Genomic DNA, 19,649 nt, shown 5'->3' on the forward strand with positions numbered 1-19,649 from the left:
CACCTGGGAGTGTCAATGTGTACAGCCAACTTCAGCTGGGCCTATTCAGTGTCTAAACTGCTGCATAGGACCCAGGGGCCCTACCAGCCAGGGCCCTTCTGCCCAGAGGCCCAGGAAGCTCAGAGTCAGCCCTGTGATGCACACATCAGCATCTCTAAAGACAAAGGACTTCATGCTGGAAAAATACGTCTAAATCTCACCTACTCCGAAAGTCAAGTCAGAAGAAGTTAACGTAGCAGAGAGAAACTATCCCCTCTTTACAAAACAGACCACTGCAAATTAGCTTTACATGGTGAGCCCTGTGAGTGCATTTGAGAGTGAATCGGTTTACACCAAATAAAATTATGCAATTGTTTCTCTCTCAGGGGTGGGGGGCACACCATGCTGGCTTTTGATTTGTCCCTGACTTGTACTGGACTCTGAACTTCCTAGTCATCTTGGAATCACCTCACCTGAGTCAAGGCCTATACTCAGTGTGAAGCAAGGGTTTTTTTTTTTTTTTAATTACTTAAATGAATGAGAAAATAAATAAATACAGATGAGTGCATCAGGGATTAGGTGATAAACGACTGCACAGCGAGTGAGCAAGGGTGGAGGGACATCAGTGAAGGAGTTGGTGAATCAATGAGGACGTGAACAGGGCATTTCTCTCGAGCCCTCTGCCAGGACAACATATCATAGACATGGGAGGGACGCACTTGGATTTTCCCGTGGATCACGCTTCCTTATGACGTCTCACCCCAGTGGCGGGGTGTGAGGGGAGTGTGGCCACTTGCTCTGTTTAGCAAACAAGAAAAGGCTTGAAAACAAAACTTTGCAGAAGAGAGACCATGCTAAACTCCTTTACTTTAGTTCCTGTTTAAGAATCAGGGGCTAAGCCTGGTGGGCCAGCTGAGAGGGGCTTTACGGGGAACAGAGAAGATCCACCTTCTGCATAGGATGTCTAAGCTGTGAGGCCTGCCGCTCTGTTGTAAAGGAGGAGATGACACGTGGGACCGGAGGGTCAGGGGGAGGGGGAGGGGCACGGAGACAGGATGAGTCGATTTTCAGGTGGATTTCCTTCTCTCTCTGCCCTCTCCTGGCTTGGCCAGGCCAGGCTGGGGTAGCAGGTTCCCAGGAACCTGGCCGTTTCATACACCTGCACACCATTCTGGAAAGGAGCCACGGAGGAGACAGAAGACTGAGAAATCTTAGACACTGAGTACCTTTCCTGGAGGAAATGAGCCCTACCTGAAGGGACTATTTAAGCTCTTGGTTTAGACTATGGTTTAAACCAGAGTGAACATTTATTTGATTTTTTCTTCTACCTACCCAGTGGGTGGCAGGTCTTAAGGGAGATTAAGTTAAATAGACAAACTAATGAAACTACACTTTCCCTGAATAAGTAAGTCTGTGAGTAAAATTTCCCACCAGGCAAGTGTTTCTCCAAGCCATTGTGTCTGGTCCCTCTTAGCTATGAGCCCAAGACCAAGAATGTGTGTCAAGCCATCTTAGCTGGTAGAAGCTAAGATTGCTGGGTTGTAGTTGAAATAAAATGGCCACATAATTTGTCATCTGCACTAGGACACTTGAGAGTGAAAGGGGGTGCAATTAATAATTATGCTGGGACAAAAGACCTGAACTGGCACTGTCCCAAGTAACCTAGGGCACATGTCATCCAACTGTAAAGGAGGTGGTGGGAAACAAGGACTGTGCTATCATTCTCTCCTGGGAGCCCAAGTACTTCACAGGCCAAAACTAGCCAAGCTCTGGAAGACACAGCACAGAGTGAACGGAAATTCAGACAAAGGAAAATGAGAAATATACACGCACAGGCATGTGCATGTGCGCACACGTGTACCGGGTGGTTGGTCTGATGTGGCCCCGATGAAAAAATTAACTAATGAGTCTATGGCTCTTTGTGAATTAGGCTTCCTGCGAGCCAAGGCTCCTCCGTGGACACAGGCCCAGGACCCGTTCACTCACCTGGTACTGGGGGAAGGTGGAGGGATTCGTGAACACGGGCAGAACTGGATAGTTCATGTTGAGCCAGAGCGGCTGGTTCACGGTCGCTGAGGTCGAGGTGGTGGCAAAGCGTGGGGTGAAGACATTCCCTGTGTACTTGAGGTTGTTCTTGTCGGCCCCCGTCACGGGCGGGTTAACTGTAAGTCACAGGAGGGGTAGAGCGTTTCCGTGACTGAGGAAGGGAGAGGCCAGGACGCCCTCTGCCCCATGACTGCCTGAGGGGTTAGTGTTCTCAGAGGTTAGGTCTTTTAAAAGCTCCCAGAGGGTTCTTCAACTTTTGGATGAATTTCCAACTCTAGGGAAACATCGTTAGTTCACACCTTGCCAATTCGGAAGGGGTGAAAATCCCAGCATGGTCTGGCATGGAGCATCTCTCTCTGTCATTCACTAGTAAGGAGGCAGTTTAGCAAGAGGATGCAATAAACCAGATTGCTGGGGCTGTATCTCACCGACTTACAAAACTACGTTCTTTCAAGTGCTTTCGAAAAATCCAGTTTGGTATAAACAATTGCTATGCCATTGGAAGTCATTCTTATCAAATTATTAAAGCAACCCCCTGAGGATATGTACTTGGCAACAGTGAGGACCTGGTGCAGGTTGTTGTATGTATGTTGGAATCATTTTTAAAAAAATACTTAAAAATATTACATAATTCAGTATGATAGGACCCAAAATTAGTCAGAATGAATGAGATGTGATTGAGTTGTTTTAGGATATGGATCCTGGATTCTTTCCTTCTACAATATGCTCTGTGGGCTAATACAGTCTGAGCTGGGGTGTCAGTTTCCCCTTATTGGCACATTTTTGGGGGGGAAAGGCAGTTACACTAAAACAGTTGCAGAAGTACAAGGGAGAGAAAGCCGGCACATGAATAATCTCAATGTAGAAATAATCTCAAAGAACGGATTTTTCTTTGGTTTGGGCCACTTGAGGGGATATAAGACATGCTGAGTCAAGGCTATATTCAAACTGACCACCAATAATGCCCATGTGACCCCTGAAAGTCAACTGCATTTCTCTAGCAATAGTATTCCCTGTAGGGGACACAGGAAATCATTTCCCCCATTTTATGGGACTAGGGAAAGACAGTAACTTGCCCATGGATGAGACAGCCCTTTGACGGCAGAGCCACTCCAGGGACATTTGAGGGTTTCTGAAATCCCTTCCTCTACAGATTTCCTCTGGGCAGGGTCAGCTTACGTTTCAGCTCCAGCCCGTCCACCTCCACTTTGCTGTGAAGCTCCAGCTGTCTGTTTGGGTTCTTGGTGGCCCCAAGGAACTCACAGAGCAGGTTCTTCTTGGCCGGCCAGGCAGGCTTCTTGGCAGGCAGGGCCATGGACATAGAGCCCATGGGGTCACTGCCACCCTCCTTACCACAGGTCTCCTGCTGTCTCTGGGACCACTGACTGAGAAAGAGGCTCTCTTGACCCTTGGTCAGCTGCTTGGCGCCAGGGTTCCATTCTACAGCAGAAGGGAAACTGAGTCAATGACTCTGGAAGGCCAAGTGCTGGATGCGGGGAGCACTGTCTTGTAGACTAAGTGATGGGTCCTCCAGAGCACATCTGAGGCCCCAACCACTCTGGGCTCTATCTCCCAGCCAAGTTCAATCCAAGTTCAATCCCTGAAGGCTTCACTGACCAATGCCCATTATGGTCTCCCCATCCCATGCACACATGCATGCATTCATCCATTCTTATCTTCTTGCCTTCCATCCACCCATTCTTCCTTCCTTCCATAATTCCTTTCTTCCTTCCTTCCTTTCAAACTTCCTTCCTTCCAGTTACCTCTCTTTTCTTATCTTCTTTTCTTTCTTTTCTTCCTTCCTCCCTCCTTCCCTGACTTCCTCCTTTCTTCCTTCCTTTCCTTCATTTCTTCCTCTTTTCTTTCCTTTCTCCCTCTTTTTTCCCTCCCTTCCTTCCAACCCTCCATAGGTTGGAAGGTTGGAATACAAAGGTAGTTGGAATACAAAGGTCTCAGATACAATGCTGACTTGGACACAGTTCCTGCCTTCAGGGAGCACCTGGCTTAGTGGGGGGACACAGATTCCTACAGAACACACGTCTGGTCCCTCATCGTGGACTCTCCTCTTGCTAAATCGTCAGGGCGATTTAGCACTCTCGTCAGCGCCAGGCTCTGACCTGAGTCCTGGGGACACTGCGATGAGTCAGAGCCAGACTTGGCCCTGCAGGAGCTCAAAACAAGGAGGAAGAGAGAGACAGACCCAGAAATAGCTCTGGGACAAGGCAGATGGGAACCATGAGGTGACAGAGGGACATCGTGGGAGAAGAAGGTGGCTAAGACAGCTTCTGTCTGAGAGGACCAGAGGGCTTCCAGAAGGAAGGGGGTCTTCAGCAAGGCCTTACACCAGGGGGCTATGGGTGACTGTGGGCAAAGGCACAGAAGCATCGGAGAGACACAGTGAGGCAATGGATGTGGTCAGTGTCAGGCTCAGATCTTTCTCCAAACAGACCGAGTGTCCCCCTAGTGCTAGGACACGGTCTGGACCATCATGGGACCCTCTACAGCAGTGGTTTTCACCCATATTTCCTTTGAGCAATGGAACTCTTTCTTCCAACAAAATTAAGTATGATGGGGGGAAAATACATATATATATATGTGTGTGTGTGTGTATATATATATATAACTGCACATATATAATATATATACACATATAAATTTTTTAAGGCATTGCTTGGTTGAAGCAGGGAAGAGGGCCTTGTTCTCAACATCTTCACACTTTCCCCAGCCAGGAGGTCCTGGTCTCCATGGAGCTTGGCTGGGAAATGGCGCTGGACACACAGCAGGCACCTCGGATCTTTCTGGTAGCGGCAGGACCAGAGGACCTGTGCCCAGTATTACCTGTTGGGAGTGGATGTCATCCCACCCACTCTTGGCCCCATTAGCCCACTGGCCTTGGGGCTGAGTCTGGACAGGACAGGGCCTGATCTCCTAGTGCCATCCCAGCAAAGGAAAGAGCTGCTCTAGCCTGAGCCAATTTAGGAGAAAATGACATTTTTATCAAAACATGTCCCTAGAATCTCTTCCAAGAGTTTGTCTGGTTGCAAGTGTAGCCCCCAGCCCCCTCCCCAGAGGCCCCACACCTGCCATCACACACATACACACCCAGCTGCCTGCAACATGCTTACTGCTCGCTCATCTCCAAAGCTCCCTCTTCCAACGTCTGTGTACACAGACCCACGCACATTCCTGCCTGTCGTTCCTTTGGCTCACTCACACGCACACACAACTACACACAGAGAATGGACGCACACAAACACATACACACGGTCACAATCAGATGCACCCACCCTGCATTTTCTCTAACGAATACGCTCACACCTGCAGAGCTCCCCTTGGCACACCTTTGCCCACACGCTTGTACACACATACACACACAAACGGTGGGAGGGTGGAGGGGACAGGACGGCCTCCAGCCCAGCACACTCATCCGACAGAGAGACATCCACGCCTGTCTCCTGCAGAAGGAGGCGGGAGGAACGTCCCCTCCGCCAGGTAGGGCTCCATCCTCTCACGTGTACAGCCCATCGTCCCCAGAGTCCTCGGGCTCCTAGAGGCTGCCCAAGACCCAGAGTCCAGCGTGCTGTCCACAGCTCAGAGCCCTTGGCCTTCCTCCAATGCTCCAGAGCACAGAATGTTCTTTAGGGTGACCGCGTTCCCATTTTCTTAGGAAGATGGATCTGGGCCCTCCCCACACAGGCATCTCTCCATTACCCGTCCATGCTCACAGCTTGGGGGGAGTTTTTCTTTTGGTTTTCTCCTAGTGACTGTTGACAGCAGGCAAATGCCACTGCCATCAGTCTGCCTTCTTGGAACCATCCAGTCTGAGTGGCTGGATCGGAACAGGCACAAAATGCAGAATCCTGGGAGTGGGGCGGGGGAAACTTGGGAGGTGGCTGGATTTCCTGGGGAGGCTGCGAACTCCTCAATTCAGGAGTGGGAATGCACTTTCCTAAAGCCCTGGAGTACCTGGGAACAAATCCCAGCGCCAGCAGTCTGCACCGCACCTGGAGAGTTTACACATTCACCCTCCTGCCCCACAGAGAGGGGACCAAGCCTCACGGTTGGAACAGGAGCTTCCATGAGAAGCCAATCAAATTTCCCTCCTATCCAGCTTAAAGTCCCCACACTGCACTGTCACCCTGGACCCAGCGAGGATAAACGTTCCCTTCAGTGTACTCTGGGTGCCTGTGGATTTAAAAACCCAATCACTTACCAAATGGGCCTCTCCCTCTTCCCAAACCACTTTGGGCTCAGAGCCACTGTATCTGCTTACAGGAGCTGTGCCCTGTATACGGGCATCCAGCAGAGGAGGCCTGTGGGGACTGAAAACAGCCCGTACCGGGGGACTGTGCTCGTCAGTGAGGCCACGTCGTCCTACTTTGCACAAAGACATTGCAGGTGCCTGATGCAGCCCGGTAAGTTGTCTCTTCCCCCGCGGGCCCATTCCCTAGCCCTGCTCCCAGCCCCACTCACCCATCAGCGTGTGCCCCTCCATGGCAGGGTCAGCCTCGGGCTTGGAGCAGATCTTGGCAAACACTGGGAGCTGCTTCCTCTGAGCAGGGAGTTTGGGGGGCTTGTCGAGCTTGTCGGGAGGCGTTGGAGGAGGCGGAGGAGGCAGAAGCAGGAATGGGCCCAGGTCCGCAGGCTCCCCGGGTCCAGGGCCATTGAACATGCTGTTCTGCAGGAAGTCCTTGATGACCCTGTTCTCCTCCAACACCGTCTTGCTGTCGGGGGCCTTGGACGTTTCCGTGGACTTCAGTGGGAACTGAGCCAGGAGCGTGCTGCTCTCCGAGCTGGAGGCCCCCAGGCTGTTGCCCCTGTCCTCTGTCCCCTTGGCACTCTTGACCTTGGCAGTACGCAGAGTGCCCGTGACCGTAGACATGGCAGAATTGCAGTCCTGCCGGCTGCCGATAACGGACACTGCCACCTTTGGCTCCAGAAGCTTGTCACCAGCAATGATGGAGGCTCCTGGGCGTTCATTGCTGCCTGCCACCAGCGAAGGCACAAGAAGGCAGGGAGCCAGCTGCCCGGGCCCCTCGAGGGAGCTGCTGGGCGCCTCCAGCTCCCCTGAGCTCTCTGTGACCAGGATGAGGTGATCTTTGGTGAGGCTCAAGAACTCCTGCTCCACCAGCAAGGAGATCTCATCTTTGCCACTGGTGAGCTCCAGAGGCCTGCAAACAGGTCAGAAAGACAGAAGGCTTTAGTGCCAGCTCCCTGAGGGTGGCCGTGCAGCAGGGCACGGGCCGCAAGGAAAGGGGATGGAGGAAACACGTCTCCAGGTGTGAGAAACCTATTGCTTTTTAAGAGAGAAAATGGACCATCAGTGGACTCCAAGGGGTTTCTACACCACATCAGTGGGCATAGTACCGAGAGCTTGGTTCTGGGAATCGGGATGCCTGGGTCCTCTCCCAATACTACATCTTGCTGAGTGAGCTGAGCCTTAATTTCTCTCCACCTCTCCCTGTTCAGTCATGCTCAGGACCCGAAGCAATAAAAGACCAGCAGCACAGGGGACAGGACTGAGCCGACAGCTCAGCGTGGCGTCCAGAGTGCTGGGGCTGAGTCTTAGGAAGCCCCCAGATGCACTGTAGCATGGCAGAGTGAGAGCAGGGGACCGCAGGGCCTCCCAGCCTGGCTCTGTCACTTCCCAGCTATGTGATCCTGGGCCCCTTGCTCAGCACCTTGGTCTCCTCTCCTGGTGAACACGAATATCACAGAGACACTTCAGACCTTGTCTGGCACAGTAAGGGCAATACAAGTGTCAGCTAGTATGTCGACACTTCCGTCAGCCTGGCTGGGCCCCTGGTCCTGAAATCTGCACAGTGGTCCCGTGGATGCCCGCGTCCACCTTGGCTGGGCATGGCCCTCTGACCAGAGCACAGACTGGGCCCCACTTCCTGGGAGCACCAACAATTTCTTGATCCCTGAACCGATTCACAAGCATCTCCCTGTATCTAAACGCAGGCCTCTACCTGCACCTCAGACCCCGGGGGCTCCAGCCTGCACCCTTGACGGCCAGCACCAGCCTGATGGGGCCTGATGGTCCCATGGACTCTAGGCTCCTGACGGCTGGCTCTCTCCAGGTGTGGGAGAGGGTAGCAATCCTGCTGGCCTGGCTTGTGGCCCAGCCTGCCACACCAGCATCCTTGGCAAGGGGGAAGCTTCCTCCCTGGCACTCGCAGGAGGACCATGGTCACCCAGCTTAGAACCATCTGCTATCCCTCCTGGATGGGTTCCCATGAAGGGTGGATGAGGTGGCCTACACAGAGCATTCTGGAAACTGCTGGTAGAAGGTGGTGAAAATGGCAAAAAAAGAGGCAGAGGGAAAAATTAAAGCTCCCTGTGAGTGGAGCTTTGGGGAGGCCCTGCGCACATTCCTGTTCTGACAACCCATTCTGTGGGTGGAGTCAGCCCCGAAAATAATGACTAGGGAATGCGCCCAGCAGGGACCGTCCTTCCTGGTAATGCTCTGTGTATGGGCACACGCACGTGGACACACACACACACGTGCAGTGCAGGCACAAGATGACTCAGTCATCACACGTAGAACCAGGGGACAGTCTCCACATCTGACAACCAGCCACTGCCTACTGTGCCGGGCATTAACCCCTTAGTTGCTGGGTCCTGATGAAGCCCAGAGGGTCCTGGAAAAGGTTTTGGGTAGTCAGGGCACTTGGGAAGCACAGGGAAGAGTTTAAAACTTGGGAGTTTGTCACTATTCTAATAACCGAGGCAACCAATGCCTCCTGACCACCAGCCCCCCATGTGGCCTCCCCAGGCCTGGAGGCTGAGAGAGGTGCCAGGAAAAGCAGACTCCAGCCAAACAGACCGAGGTCAGGATCGGGCACCTCTGCGTATTTCACGTCAAATCCTGGAAACTCAGAGACTCCCCTGTGATGAGGGTATGACACCTGTGACATGGGTAGGACACTACAAGTGCCCAGACGCTGGATGGGGTGAGAACTTGGTGCAGTAACCCCTGTGCGGGCTCAGCATGGACACGCACCAAGGAAGCCCTGGGCACACGGTGGCTGTGAGTGGCAGTGGGAGCAGGCTGGCCCTGGAAGCTCCCGGAGGCCATCAAAGCCATGTATGAGGCAAGGCGGTCCACTCTGTTCTCCCCCTCTTTGCCTGCCCTCTCTCCTCTTCCCATCCTTTCCTCCTTCTCACTCTAGACTCGGTCTATAAATTGGCCCCCCTCTCCTGCCGTGTCCCTGGGAACACCTGCAATAAAGAGACTGCCAATCCATGGCCCCGAGTTATTGATCCCCTGTCTTCCTCTTCATCTTCACCCTCAAAGGGAGCAGGGGAGTCTCGAGTCACAGAAACCAGATACTTGAGGGACCCGTTTATGTACCAACAGATCTTCTGAATTAGAAAGACTCACCACAATTATGTTAATTTTTTTTTTTTTTTTTTTTTTTGCCATGCTGCAGCAAGGCTTGCGAGATCTTAGTTCCCTGACCAGGGATCGAACCCGGGTGCTCGGCAGTGAAAGCACACAGTCCTGACCGCTGGACAGCCAGGGAACTCCTCAACTATGTTAATTTTTAAAAATTGGGATAATGGGATTGTGGTTATATTTAAACAACAACAAAAAGGGTCCTTTTATAGATACATACTAAAGTATTTACAGATAACATTATGTCTGGGATTGGCTTTAAACTTAATCTAGCAAGGGGAGGGAAAAGATGGGGGCGGGGGAATAGATAAAATAAGATTGCCCCTATGTTGATCATGGCTAAGGCTGGGTGAGGGGTACATGGGTTCATCACATACTAGTTGTTCTATTTTTGTCTGTGTTTGGTTTCTCTTTTTTTTTTTTTTTTTTTTCCTAAAATAAAAATGTTCTATAATAGACGTACACACAAAAGTCTCACCACTGAATCCTTTAAAGTATCAGCTCCAAGGAGAAGTCAAAGCAGCTTCTAAAAGACCCACAGGGCCCGAGGTCCCTGTACCAAAAGCCACCCCGCAGGCAGTCCCTTCTCAGCACCTGAGAGGACACTCCTCCCCCTCCCCCACGCGGGAACCAGGCTGGCAGAGAGGACCCAGCAGGGGCTGAGTGTGAACCCCGTTCATATTCCCCGGTCATTCGCCTCTGGACACATCACGGGGGTCACTGGGCCTCTTAGGAAGCTGGCATTCCCAGAAGGGGCAGGGCAGTGCCAAGAACAGAGGGGCCCACCCTGGCTGTGGGTCCCCCACGTGTCCCTGAAAGGCTGGCCCGGAGCACCCGGCCCTCCCCGAGACAGCCCCTACAAACTCCTATTATTTCCTTTGAATCTGCCATGAATCCACTACAGGCCAGACTGGAAGCCAGGCATCCACATATATGCTTGCATTTTAATCCTCTCCACGTCCCTGGGCAATAGACAATATCATTCTCACTTTACAGGTGGGAAAAGTGAGCCTGAAAGAGGTGAAGGACCTTGTCGCTGAGAAAAGTGAAGAGACTGGTGTGAGGATGCTGTCGGGTCCGGCTGACTTCCTGACATCCTCCTACCCCAACCCGGCTTCTTTTCCAGGGATCGTTCTCCAGCGAGGTCCACCCGGCCCCTGCTCCGTGGCTGGGCTTTGGTCCCCAATCTGAATGCAATCAGGGATATTGCTAGGATCATCCCACCACTCCAGCCTGCGGAGGATCATCACGGTGAATCCTGAGCCTGTCATCCGTGGCATTAGCTGTCCCTGACAGCTCTGTGTCAGCTGCATGTCTGATGAGCACGCCTTCTGGGTCCCCCACCAATTTATGGACAGAAATGTTGAAGGGGAGAGAGTCCAGGGCTGAGCCTTAGGGCCATTGCTGGAAACCCTCCCCCTCCCAGTCTGACAGTAATCCTGGATCAACAGTTTGGGGTAATAAATCAATCCAGTCACTATCATCCCATCTCCACTTCTCCAAGACAGCCTTTATCAAATACCTTGCTGCAATCAAGATTCAGCACACAATTACAAGTCTCTGAGCAAGGGTCTCGCCTACCTGCCCTCTCCACCCCCAAGAAAACAAGATTTGTTTGCTCTTTTCTGTTCTAGAAAACTGTATGCCTGCAGAGCTCAGACATTCTTAGAACTTAGATCAAACCATTCCCCCACTTAAACCCTTATGTGAATTCTCACTACACATAGACTAAAAATCCAAACTCCTTTCTGACCCCCCAGGGCACCCCACAAAGTGGCCCTGTTATCCCCTCCTGCTTTGACTCCTCTTCTTCCAGCCACTCTGGTCTTATAAATATGCCTTGGCATGTCAAGTTCATTCCAACCCCAGGGCCTTTGCACCTCCTTTGGATGCTAGATCATCCCTTGACTGACTCTTACTAGGCACTCTACGCTCCATCAATCTGTTTATTTTCTTCCTAGTGTTTATCATCACCATCATGTAGTATTTTCTTATGTCTTCACTCCCTACAACAACTCATCCTCGCTGAGGGCAGACACTGTATCTTGTTCACCATGGAGGCCTCAGGACCTCGAGCAGTGCTGGGCACATACCTCCAGCTCATTAAGGATTTGTTGAATAAATGAATAAACTGGCTCACGAACTTGTCTTTACCCTTGTCCGTTTCTTGAAACTCTTGAAATCAAGAGCTGTGTTGCCAAAGACTGCCCAACTCCTTCAATGGTTGCAACCTGCCTGGATTTGATTCTATTTCTGGCCTTCCATCTCATGTCCCACCTTGGGCCTGGCACCCCTGTGAGCTGACCGGATGACACTGACCAGCCTGCTTGGCAAGGTCCTAAGAACTCTCAACCCCTGTAAGTCAGTCCCACGGCAGAACCCACACAGACCCTGCCCAGCTCTTAGCGACCACTTTGGGGCTCACAGGTTTTTCCCTCTTCCAACAACTTTGCTGGGTTCCACATTGAGCCTGCCCGCCTGCATTTCCTGGTATCTATCTTTTTTCCTCTCTTCTTAAGAAGTTTTGCCGATGCTGGCACCTCTCCCGTGCTATTTGCTTTCTGCTTTGAGTTGGTAAAAAGCATAAAATCTGCCACAGACTCTATCACAGTGAATCATTCAGGGCCGTTAACCCAACTCCCGGGCGCTGACAAAGGAAGCTAGTCAGAATTGGTGCTGGGGCTCCAGCTGCTGCCACTACCTCTGCTTTGCCCACCTCCAGAAATGATAGGTGTCTGATGGTGACTCTGTACACGGGCACCACACATCATTTCTGCATTTGCAGTGTATAGAGTCGTATAAAAATAAAGGCTATTGACTGGCTGGCACCCCTTCCCAGAATAATGACTAAGCAAGCATGCTGTTAGCTCCCCGACCGCAGTTCTGTGTTCACGATAACACCGAGAAAAGATGAAAACTGCTATTCGTCTGAGCCAAACAACAGAAAAATGCAAGCAGAGAATTGTTAGTGCTGGAAGAGGACGACACCAAAACAACTATTTTCTTCCCACTATGGCATTTCAGATTGATGACAAACACGGTACCCAGGCCAGGTGCCCAGGCAACATGGGTGGTTGAAGATCGAAGCAAGAGAAGGGCTCTGGCTCCATCAGGAGACTGACCTCCCGGCTGGGGGTGAGGTCGACTTCACGTGTCTGCGTGGGTGGGGCAGCAGAGCAGAGCGGCTAAAAAGCTCCGCGCCTGGAAGGAGGCAGAAACTGGATTCAAATTCCCACTGCTTAATGGAGGCCAGCCCTCAAGCAAGCTGCCTAATATGTCTAAACCTCAGGTTCTAGTTCACAAAATCAGAAGGATGAGCATTTGTGGAGAATGAACTAACCAGCCAGGCACTGTGCTAAATGCTTCCCATGCAAAACTCTCATTTTAATTCCCACAACAGCCCCAGTGGGGTGCTGTGAGGACCGATTACGGTTTTGACCCTATGGTAGTTCCCACCCACCTTGGTTCAGTAACAAAGCAGAGATTTGGAAAGTGATTGAGCATCAGGGTTTAACCTCTTGTTTCTCTTGGGACTCAGCAACCTCCATATGGACGAACCCAGGAAAGTCTGCTGGAGGATAACACATCCCGTGGAGAAAAACCCCAAGGTCCTCAGCTGACTAGCCAGACCTGGGTGACTACAGACACTGCAGATGTGTGGGTGGGCATGAGGCACGTCCCGCCAAGCTCACCCAAGCCTCTCCCAGAAGAACAACCCAGCGGAACCCAGCCCAGACTGCTCAACTACGGAAATGGGAGCTAAGTAGGAAGCTGTGGTGCTGAGCTGCTAAACTCTGAGGTGGTTTGTTACACAGTCGGCCCTTCGTATTCACAGGTTCGACACTGGTGGCTTCAACTGACTGTGGATGGAAAATACTGGGAAAAAAAACTCCAGAAAGTTCCAGAAAGCAAAACTTGAATTTGCTGCACACTGGCAACTACTTACATAGCATTTACATTGTATTGTACAACTCTTTACATAGCATTTACATTGTATGAGGTACTATAAGTAATCAGGAGATGATTTAAAGTATACGGGAGGATGTGTGTAGGTTATATCCAAATACGACACCATTTTATGTAAGGAACTTGAGCATCCGCAGATTTTGATATCCATGAACATTCTGAAACCAATTCCCTGTAGATACCAAGGGACGATTGTTTATCAAAAGCTAACAGGCACAGAGAGATACAGTTATCGCAGTTTTTAAATGAAGAAGCTAAAGTCACCATCCCCCGATTGGCCCCCATCCTCACTTGACCAGGGCTGGTGGACATTTCTGGGTCTTCCTATCTGCATGGGGAACAGGGACCCATCTTCAATGCCCCTGGTGCATATGTCACAGCACCCAGGGTGGCGCCTGCCCAATGTGGAGGGAAGGGACACAGCCACCTCTGTCAAAGCTACCTGGTGTCTTCATCTTTCCTCTCCTCCAGAGCCAGGATTCACTGAACTGCCCTGGGTACACACACCATACCATGCACACACATACGCACCAACTTATGTGTGCACACACAGCAGTCACGTACATGCACATATCCCAATGTGCACACACACACCCATGCACACACACATACCACAGCTGTGCACACACACACACTAACGCATATGCATGCACACATAAAGCAAGCCATGTACACACACACACCAATGCACATACACACACCCAGGCACACAGCTGTGCTACAGCCACACACACCTGTGTGCACACACACACACGCTACAACCATGCCCACACACATACCACAGACGTGCACACACCCACACACGCAAACAACCGCAGCATGTACACACACCTCACAACCGTGCACATACACCCAGGCACACACGCACACACCACCACCACCATAGCTTTGTAGAAACCCAGCAGGAAGAAAGAAAGGGGGAAGGAGGGCAGATTCCCCTATCTTCCAGCCTGAGGGGCCTGGGCAGACTGTTTTCAGTCTACGGGGGGAAGGGGGCAGTTGAGAGAAACTGCAGATTCAGTTGCCATCCCAGGGCCTGCGCACCTGCATCCCAAAGGTACCTGGAAAGCCACTGAGTTCCACCTGCTGGCCTTTCTCTGGTGGGGGTGTGGTGGGCAGCGGGCCTTCAGAAAACCCTGATTCCCACCCCGCCGCTCCTCCGCTCTCCAGGCTGCGTGAGGATTAAGTGAGATGATGAATATGAAAGCGCGCGGTAAACTGTAACGGACGCTGTGCAAATGTTAGCGGCTCTGACGGAGAGACGTGCGGTGCCCAGAGGCCCGCTGACCCTTCGCAGCCCAGGGCCTGGCCGGCTGGGGGTGGGAAGCCGGGAAGTGGCTGAAGCTGCGGTCACCTGCACCGTGGGGATGCTGACGTCGCCGGGGGTTAAGGGAGACGACACTGTGAAATCCCTCAGCTGCCCGAATGCCACGCCTGGGCTAGATGTTCATCTCATTCCTTAGCAAAGGCCTTCACACAGAGTAGAGTCCATTTTTACAATGTCCCTGGCATCCTCTTAGAACCCAAAAACGGTCGATCTCCTTCCTTCATGCTTTTTTTGGAACACCTCTTTCTCAAAGCGGTGTCCCTTTGAAGCCTAAGGTTCCATCATCTTTGACCCCCAAAGTATCAGAGAACCTCCTACAAATATGCACAGGAATCCCCTGTGGTGCTTGTCTCAAATGCAGATTCCCTGGATACTCCTGGGGAAATGGCAGTTCAGTTGGTCAAAAATGGGGCCCAGGCATCTGCATTCTGAGCCAGTATACCTCCTCCACCCTCTGCCCCCAGGCCTGCAGTTCTGGTACAAATGCGGCACCTGAGGACACACATCCAGGTGTGAATTTCCCTTCAGACACTTCAGCTCCCCTCCCCACCCCCGCCTGTCCCTCAGGGCAGGTGGGACAGTCTCCTAAGACAGATTGGCAGGTGGAAGTGAGACCTTCCACTCTGCCCCCTCCCTGACCCTCCATCTGTCTGGAGGGGAGAGAAAGGAGTACACAGAGGCAGGCAGGGGTTGAGCCTCCGACTGGAAGGGTGGGGGGATGAAGGATTCAGTGAGCTGGGGAATGCGACACGAAATACTGGGGAGTAAATACAGCAATAAAGGAGCTTCGGCTGGGAGCTACAGAGTGATTCTTATTGTTCAAATTATCTTTAAAACTTTTCATTTGAATCTGTTTAATAAGAAGAGGCTTACCCTAAGGAAGAGGTATTTTTTTAAATGTGACTTGGGAGCTGAATTGGAAAGAACGTTGCAACAAAGATATTAAAAAGGGGATTAAACCAAACCACCGGTGGCCCATCTCTGCAGGCTCCTACAGCCTGCGACACGGCTCCCAAAACCATAAAATTAAATTAAAAAGGGGGACACAGGACGTGGGATGTTAATCATGATTCATCTTCCCTTCACCGCTCATGGCTCCCGGTGTTAAGCAGAAGGAGGAAGGGCTATTCTGAATGGCTCCTGGTGTAGGGAAAGAGCTCTGGTCTTAAAGCTTCACCAGGTCCCTATCCCTATTCTGCCCCCTCCAAGCTGGATGACTCTGGGCAAGTTGCCTAACTTCTCTGAGCCCCAGCTTCCTCATCTGTAAAATGGGAATAATATTGACCATCAACTGGGAAGGGTTGCTAAGACAATGTGATAAACAGAAATTTTAAATACAGAGCCTGGCACATATTAGGTGCTCAAGAAAATGTTAGTTCCCTTCTTAAGCTCAAGGCAGAAGGAGGAAAAGACCTTGCAATGTCTTGGCCTCCTGATATCCCGTCCCTACGTCACTCAATGCTTCCTCTGATGATTGTGACCTCTGGTTTGGATCCTGGCAACCTCTGGGCCTCACTCTCCTTGCAGTGGCATTTTTATGGTTCATCCATCATTCACTTACTCATTCATTCATACACACTGCATTGCCACTGAGTGCCAGGAACTCGGCTGGGCGCTGGGGAGACAATGATGAGCTAGACATGGCCCTTGCCCTTAAGAAGCCGTGGTCAGGTGGAGGAAGAAAGACTGTTGCCACCAGCAGCGTACAATACATGCTAGACGACCACCTCATCAGAAACCCTATGCCAGAATGGCGTTGACACATCCCACTGGGACTTTGTGTCCTCTCCTCTGGCCAACGGTCAACACAAGAGCTGGTTATAAACTGACTCTTCCATTCTATTACCTGCATATAAAGACCCCTACCATTAGGTCCTCAGAGCTAAGGAAGGATTTGTCTCTCCTGATGACCTCTCCTGCTTTCTCTTCTTAGATGATATGAGTTATAGAAACTAACTGGTATATTCCCACTTTTTGCCCCAGCTGCCAAGAGTCTCAAAGCAACATGCTGGCCTCCACTGAATACTTTTCCTTAGCTTAGTTTTTCTGGTATATAAGTCTCCTCACCCCATACCATTCTTGATTACTTAGCCCTTGTCATTTTGTCCTTGATAGTAATGATAATAGGGTGATGATGAAGATGATGAACTTGAAGTCCTTATTTTCTGCCAGGTGCTGTATGAATTTTGCACACATTCTTTCATTAACCTCCACAATAGTCCTTTAAGGTGGTCACTATGACTTTTTCCATCTTTCAGATGAGGAGAATGGGGCACAGAAACTTTGAGCAACTTGGTGACAGCTAGGAAGTAGACTGGGATACTCCTTATTTTATTGTTATCTGAGCCACCTTTAAACTCTTAGGAAAGAGAGGGGATATAATTGTTTATTTAAATTTTTAAAAAGGAACGTGGAAGAGGGAGGAAGGAGAAATGTTAAATGGGGTGAGCAGTGAAAAATTTACAGAATGATACACTAATTCCAGGTCTTTAAGGATGGGTAAGATTTCAGTAGACAGAGAGAGATGGAAGAAAGGCATTCCTGGTAGTGAAATAACCTGAGCAAAGGTAAGGGAATGTGCGCCCGCTTGTGGCGCATCTTGGTTTACAGAGAGTCTGGAGAAGAGCAGCCAGGTGTGCACCTAGAGATGTGGGTAGGACCAACTACAGAGACTCTTTTCAAGACCAGGTCAGGGGGTTCAGAAGACAATGAGGAAGCCGTGGAAGATGCCTGAGCAGTGCTGTTGATGTGCTTCAGGAAGACGAAGCTGGTAAAGGGCGAAGGACATCCAAGAGGGAAAGGAACCAGGCACAGTAAGATGAGACGATCTGAAAATGGCAGAAGAGAGACCTGCAAGGAAGCAAGGAATCAAAAACCACCATGAAGGCAACTGACAGATGTGTAAGGAGACTGGAGGAGAGAAGGGTCAAGGGCCTTGAACCTCTATCTGCAGCACTATTTGTGCACTAATTCACTTGACAACCGGGACGGAGGATGCATTGATGTCAACGTGATTGGGGTCATAGTAGTGGCTGAGACCCAGCCCTGGGAAGCTTAAGGGAAGGGGACACTTAAATGTCCATGAGAAAAGATTCCAACCTGGGGCCTGGGGTTTTCTGACATTCTAAAATGTCAAGGGATGTGAGGATGTGTTTCAGGCCAAAGGGTGTATGGCAGCTTCCCTCAGATTCTCAAAGAGAGGTTTGACCCCTCCAAGGGGAGAAAATGCTAGTCTGGAGTGAGCATTAGACTCCAAGGGTGTCCAGAACTGGCTTCTGCTCTAGGGCATCAGTCCGAGTTTCCACGTGTGAGTCTTGTCCTCATCACTCCCAACACTTGGTTTCAAGCTTTAAAAAAAATAATTTTTTTAATAAATAAAAGTGAGGATGTAGTCCAAGCAACTTTTCGAGAAAAGCAGGATTCATCCCATTTTTCCTGAGCTGGGTCTTGAGAAGAAAGCCTCCAGAAAGAGTTCTATAAGCGCAGGGAAGGACGGGAAGCTCCCTAGGGTGATGGGAAATCGCATGGGGGTGGATGAGAGCGGAAAGGTGGCTCTCTTACTGTTTTAATAACTGTAGCAACAAAGGACTGGTTTGTTGGGAGAACAGTTCAAACAAGGCAGCACGTTGGGTTCCAAGTCGCAGTGGCTCTCCTGCCTGGAGGACTGGCCAATGGGTGCAAACAGTGAAAATTTACTGGAGCAAGTGCAAAACAGCCCTCTTCCTTCATGAGACAGATAATACCTCAGAATGCTGCCAGTCAGGAAATCATTTCTGTTTTTTAAATGCTTAAATGGATTTCCTTTCTTTCTGTAGACTTATCCTCCTAGTTGGGTCTGGCTCAGGAAGACCTTCCAGCCCGCCTCCCCCAGCCTCCTCCAGAAAGCCTTCCCTGAACTCCAAGCCCAGGTCACGTGTCCCCTCGGTGTGCTCCCACAACACTGGCACTTCATCCGGACATTTATCCTAATACGTTGTGATCTGCCCTCCTCAAGACACTGAAGGTCCAGGTAGGAGCTTGGAGACTGTCCCCATCTTTTTCACCACTGTATTGCTTTCACACTTTGCCAGGCATGCACAATAAATATTTGCTGAACATCATTGCTGTCACATGGATCTGTGTCCGTCCCACCCACTAGACTGGTAGCTCTCAGAGAGACGGGCTTCTGTCCTACTTATCTCTGTATCCCTGGGGCCCAGCACAGGGCCTGCCACCCAGAAGGCAACTGTGAATGTCTGTTGAATGAATCCATAAATGAGGGAATGAACAAATGTCATTTCACAGTCAGGGCAATGGAGTCAACAGCAAATCCAAAATCCCCATTCTAAGGCTGTGAAGTTTTAGCAACAGGGGGATTGAATGAATAGGTAATCCTAGAATATGAGTCAGTAAGTGGCTTTCCACAATTCTCTCAGCCCAAATTTAAGACTAATTAAAAGATAACTGAACAAGAGTCTGGAGTTTAATTGACACTAGACAGAACTACTGATTTCTCCCCCATAGCCCATTTCTCCCCATTTCTTCCCCACCTCAACAAATGCACCACCGTCCAGCCAGCGCTTAAGCCCAAAACCTCAATTCAGCTGTGATGTCTCTATCTGTGTGCCCCAAACCATCTGCAGGCTCTTTTGACTCCTCTCAAAATACACGCCGAATCCCCCCCTTTTTCCATTTTCACTGCAATCACTCTGGTCTAGCCACCATCACCATCGTGCTCATCTGGACTATTGCAGCATCTTCCCAGAGGTCTCCCAACTTGCTCTCTCACCTGTCTAACAAACCATCTCCACACAGCAGCTGGAGACATCTTTAAAAACTAGTGAATGTGATCGTGTTACACCCCCTTCCTAAAAACCTCCAAAGGTCTCCCATAACATGGAGAATCAAATGTGAACTCCCTACTGTGGTCCTCCAGGCCTTCTGAGACCT

At 50.6% G+C, this 19,649-nt stretch overlaps 1 protein-coding gene across 1 annotated transcript in view; it reads right to left on the minus strand.

The window, feature by feature from the left end:
• LOC309614886 (uncharacterized protein C1orf94) overlaps positions 1–19,649 on the minus strand; it is a 62,921-nt gene that overhangs the window by 38,772 nt on the left and 4,500 nt on the right. Inside the window, exons 2-4 of the mRNA XM_082363742.1 lie at positions 6,499–7,196; positions 3,205–3,465; positions 1,966–2,141 (exon numbers count right to left, since the gene is read on the minus strand). Of these exons, the coding sequence (XP_082219868.1) occupies positions 1,966–2,141; positions 3,205–3,465; positions 6,499–7,196 (1,135 nt within the window). The remainder of the gene's footprint in view (positions 1–1,965; positions 2,142–3,204; positions 3,466–6,498; positions 7,197–19,649) is intronic.

Source organism: Balaenoptera borealis, assembly GCF_965194805.1.
Source record: "Balaenoptera borealis genome assembly, chromosome: 1".
In the NCBI taxonomy this organism is placed as follows: domain Eukaryota; kingdom Metazoa; phylum Chordata; class Mammalia; order Artiodactyla; family Balaenopteridae; genus Balaenoptera; species Balaenoptera borealis.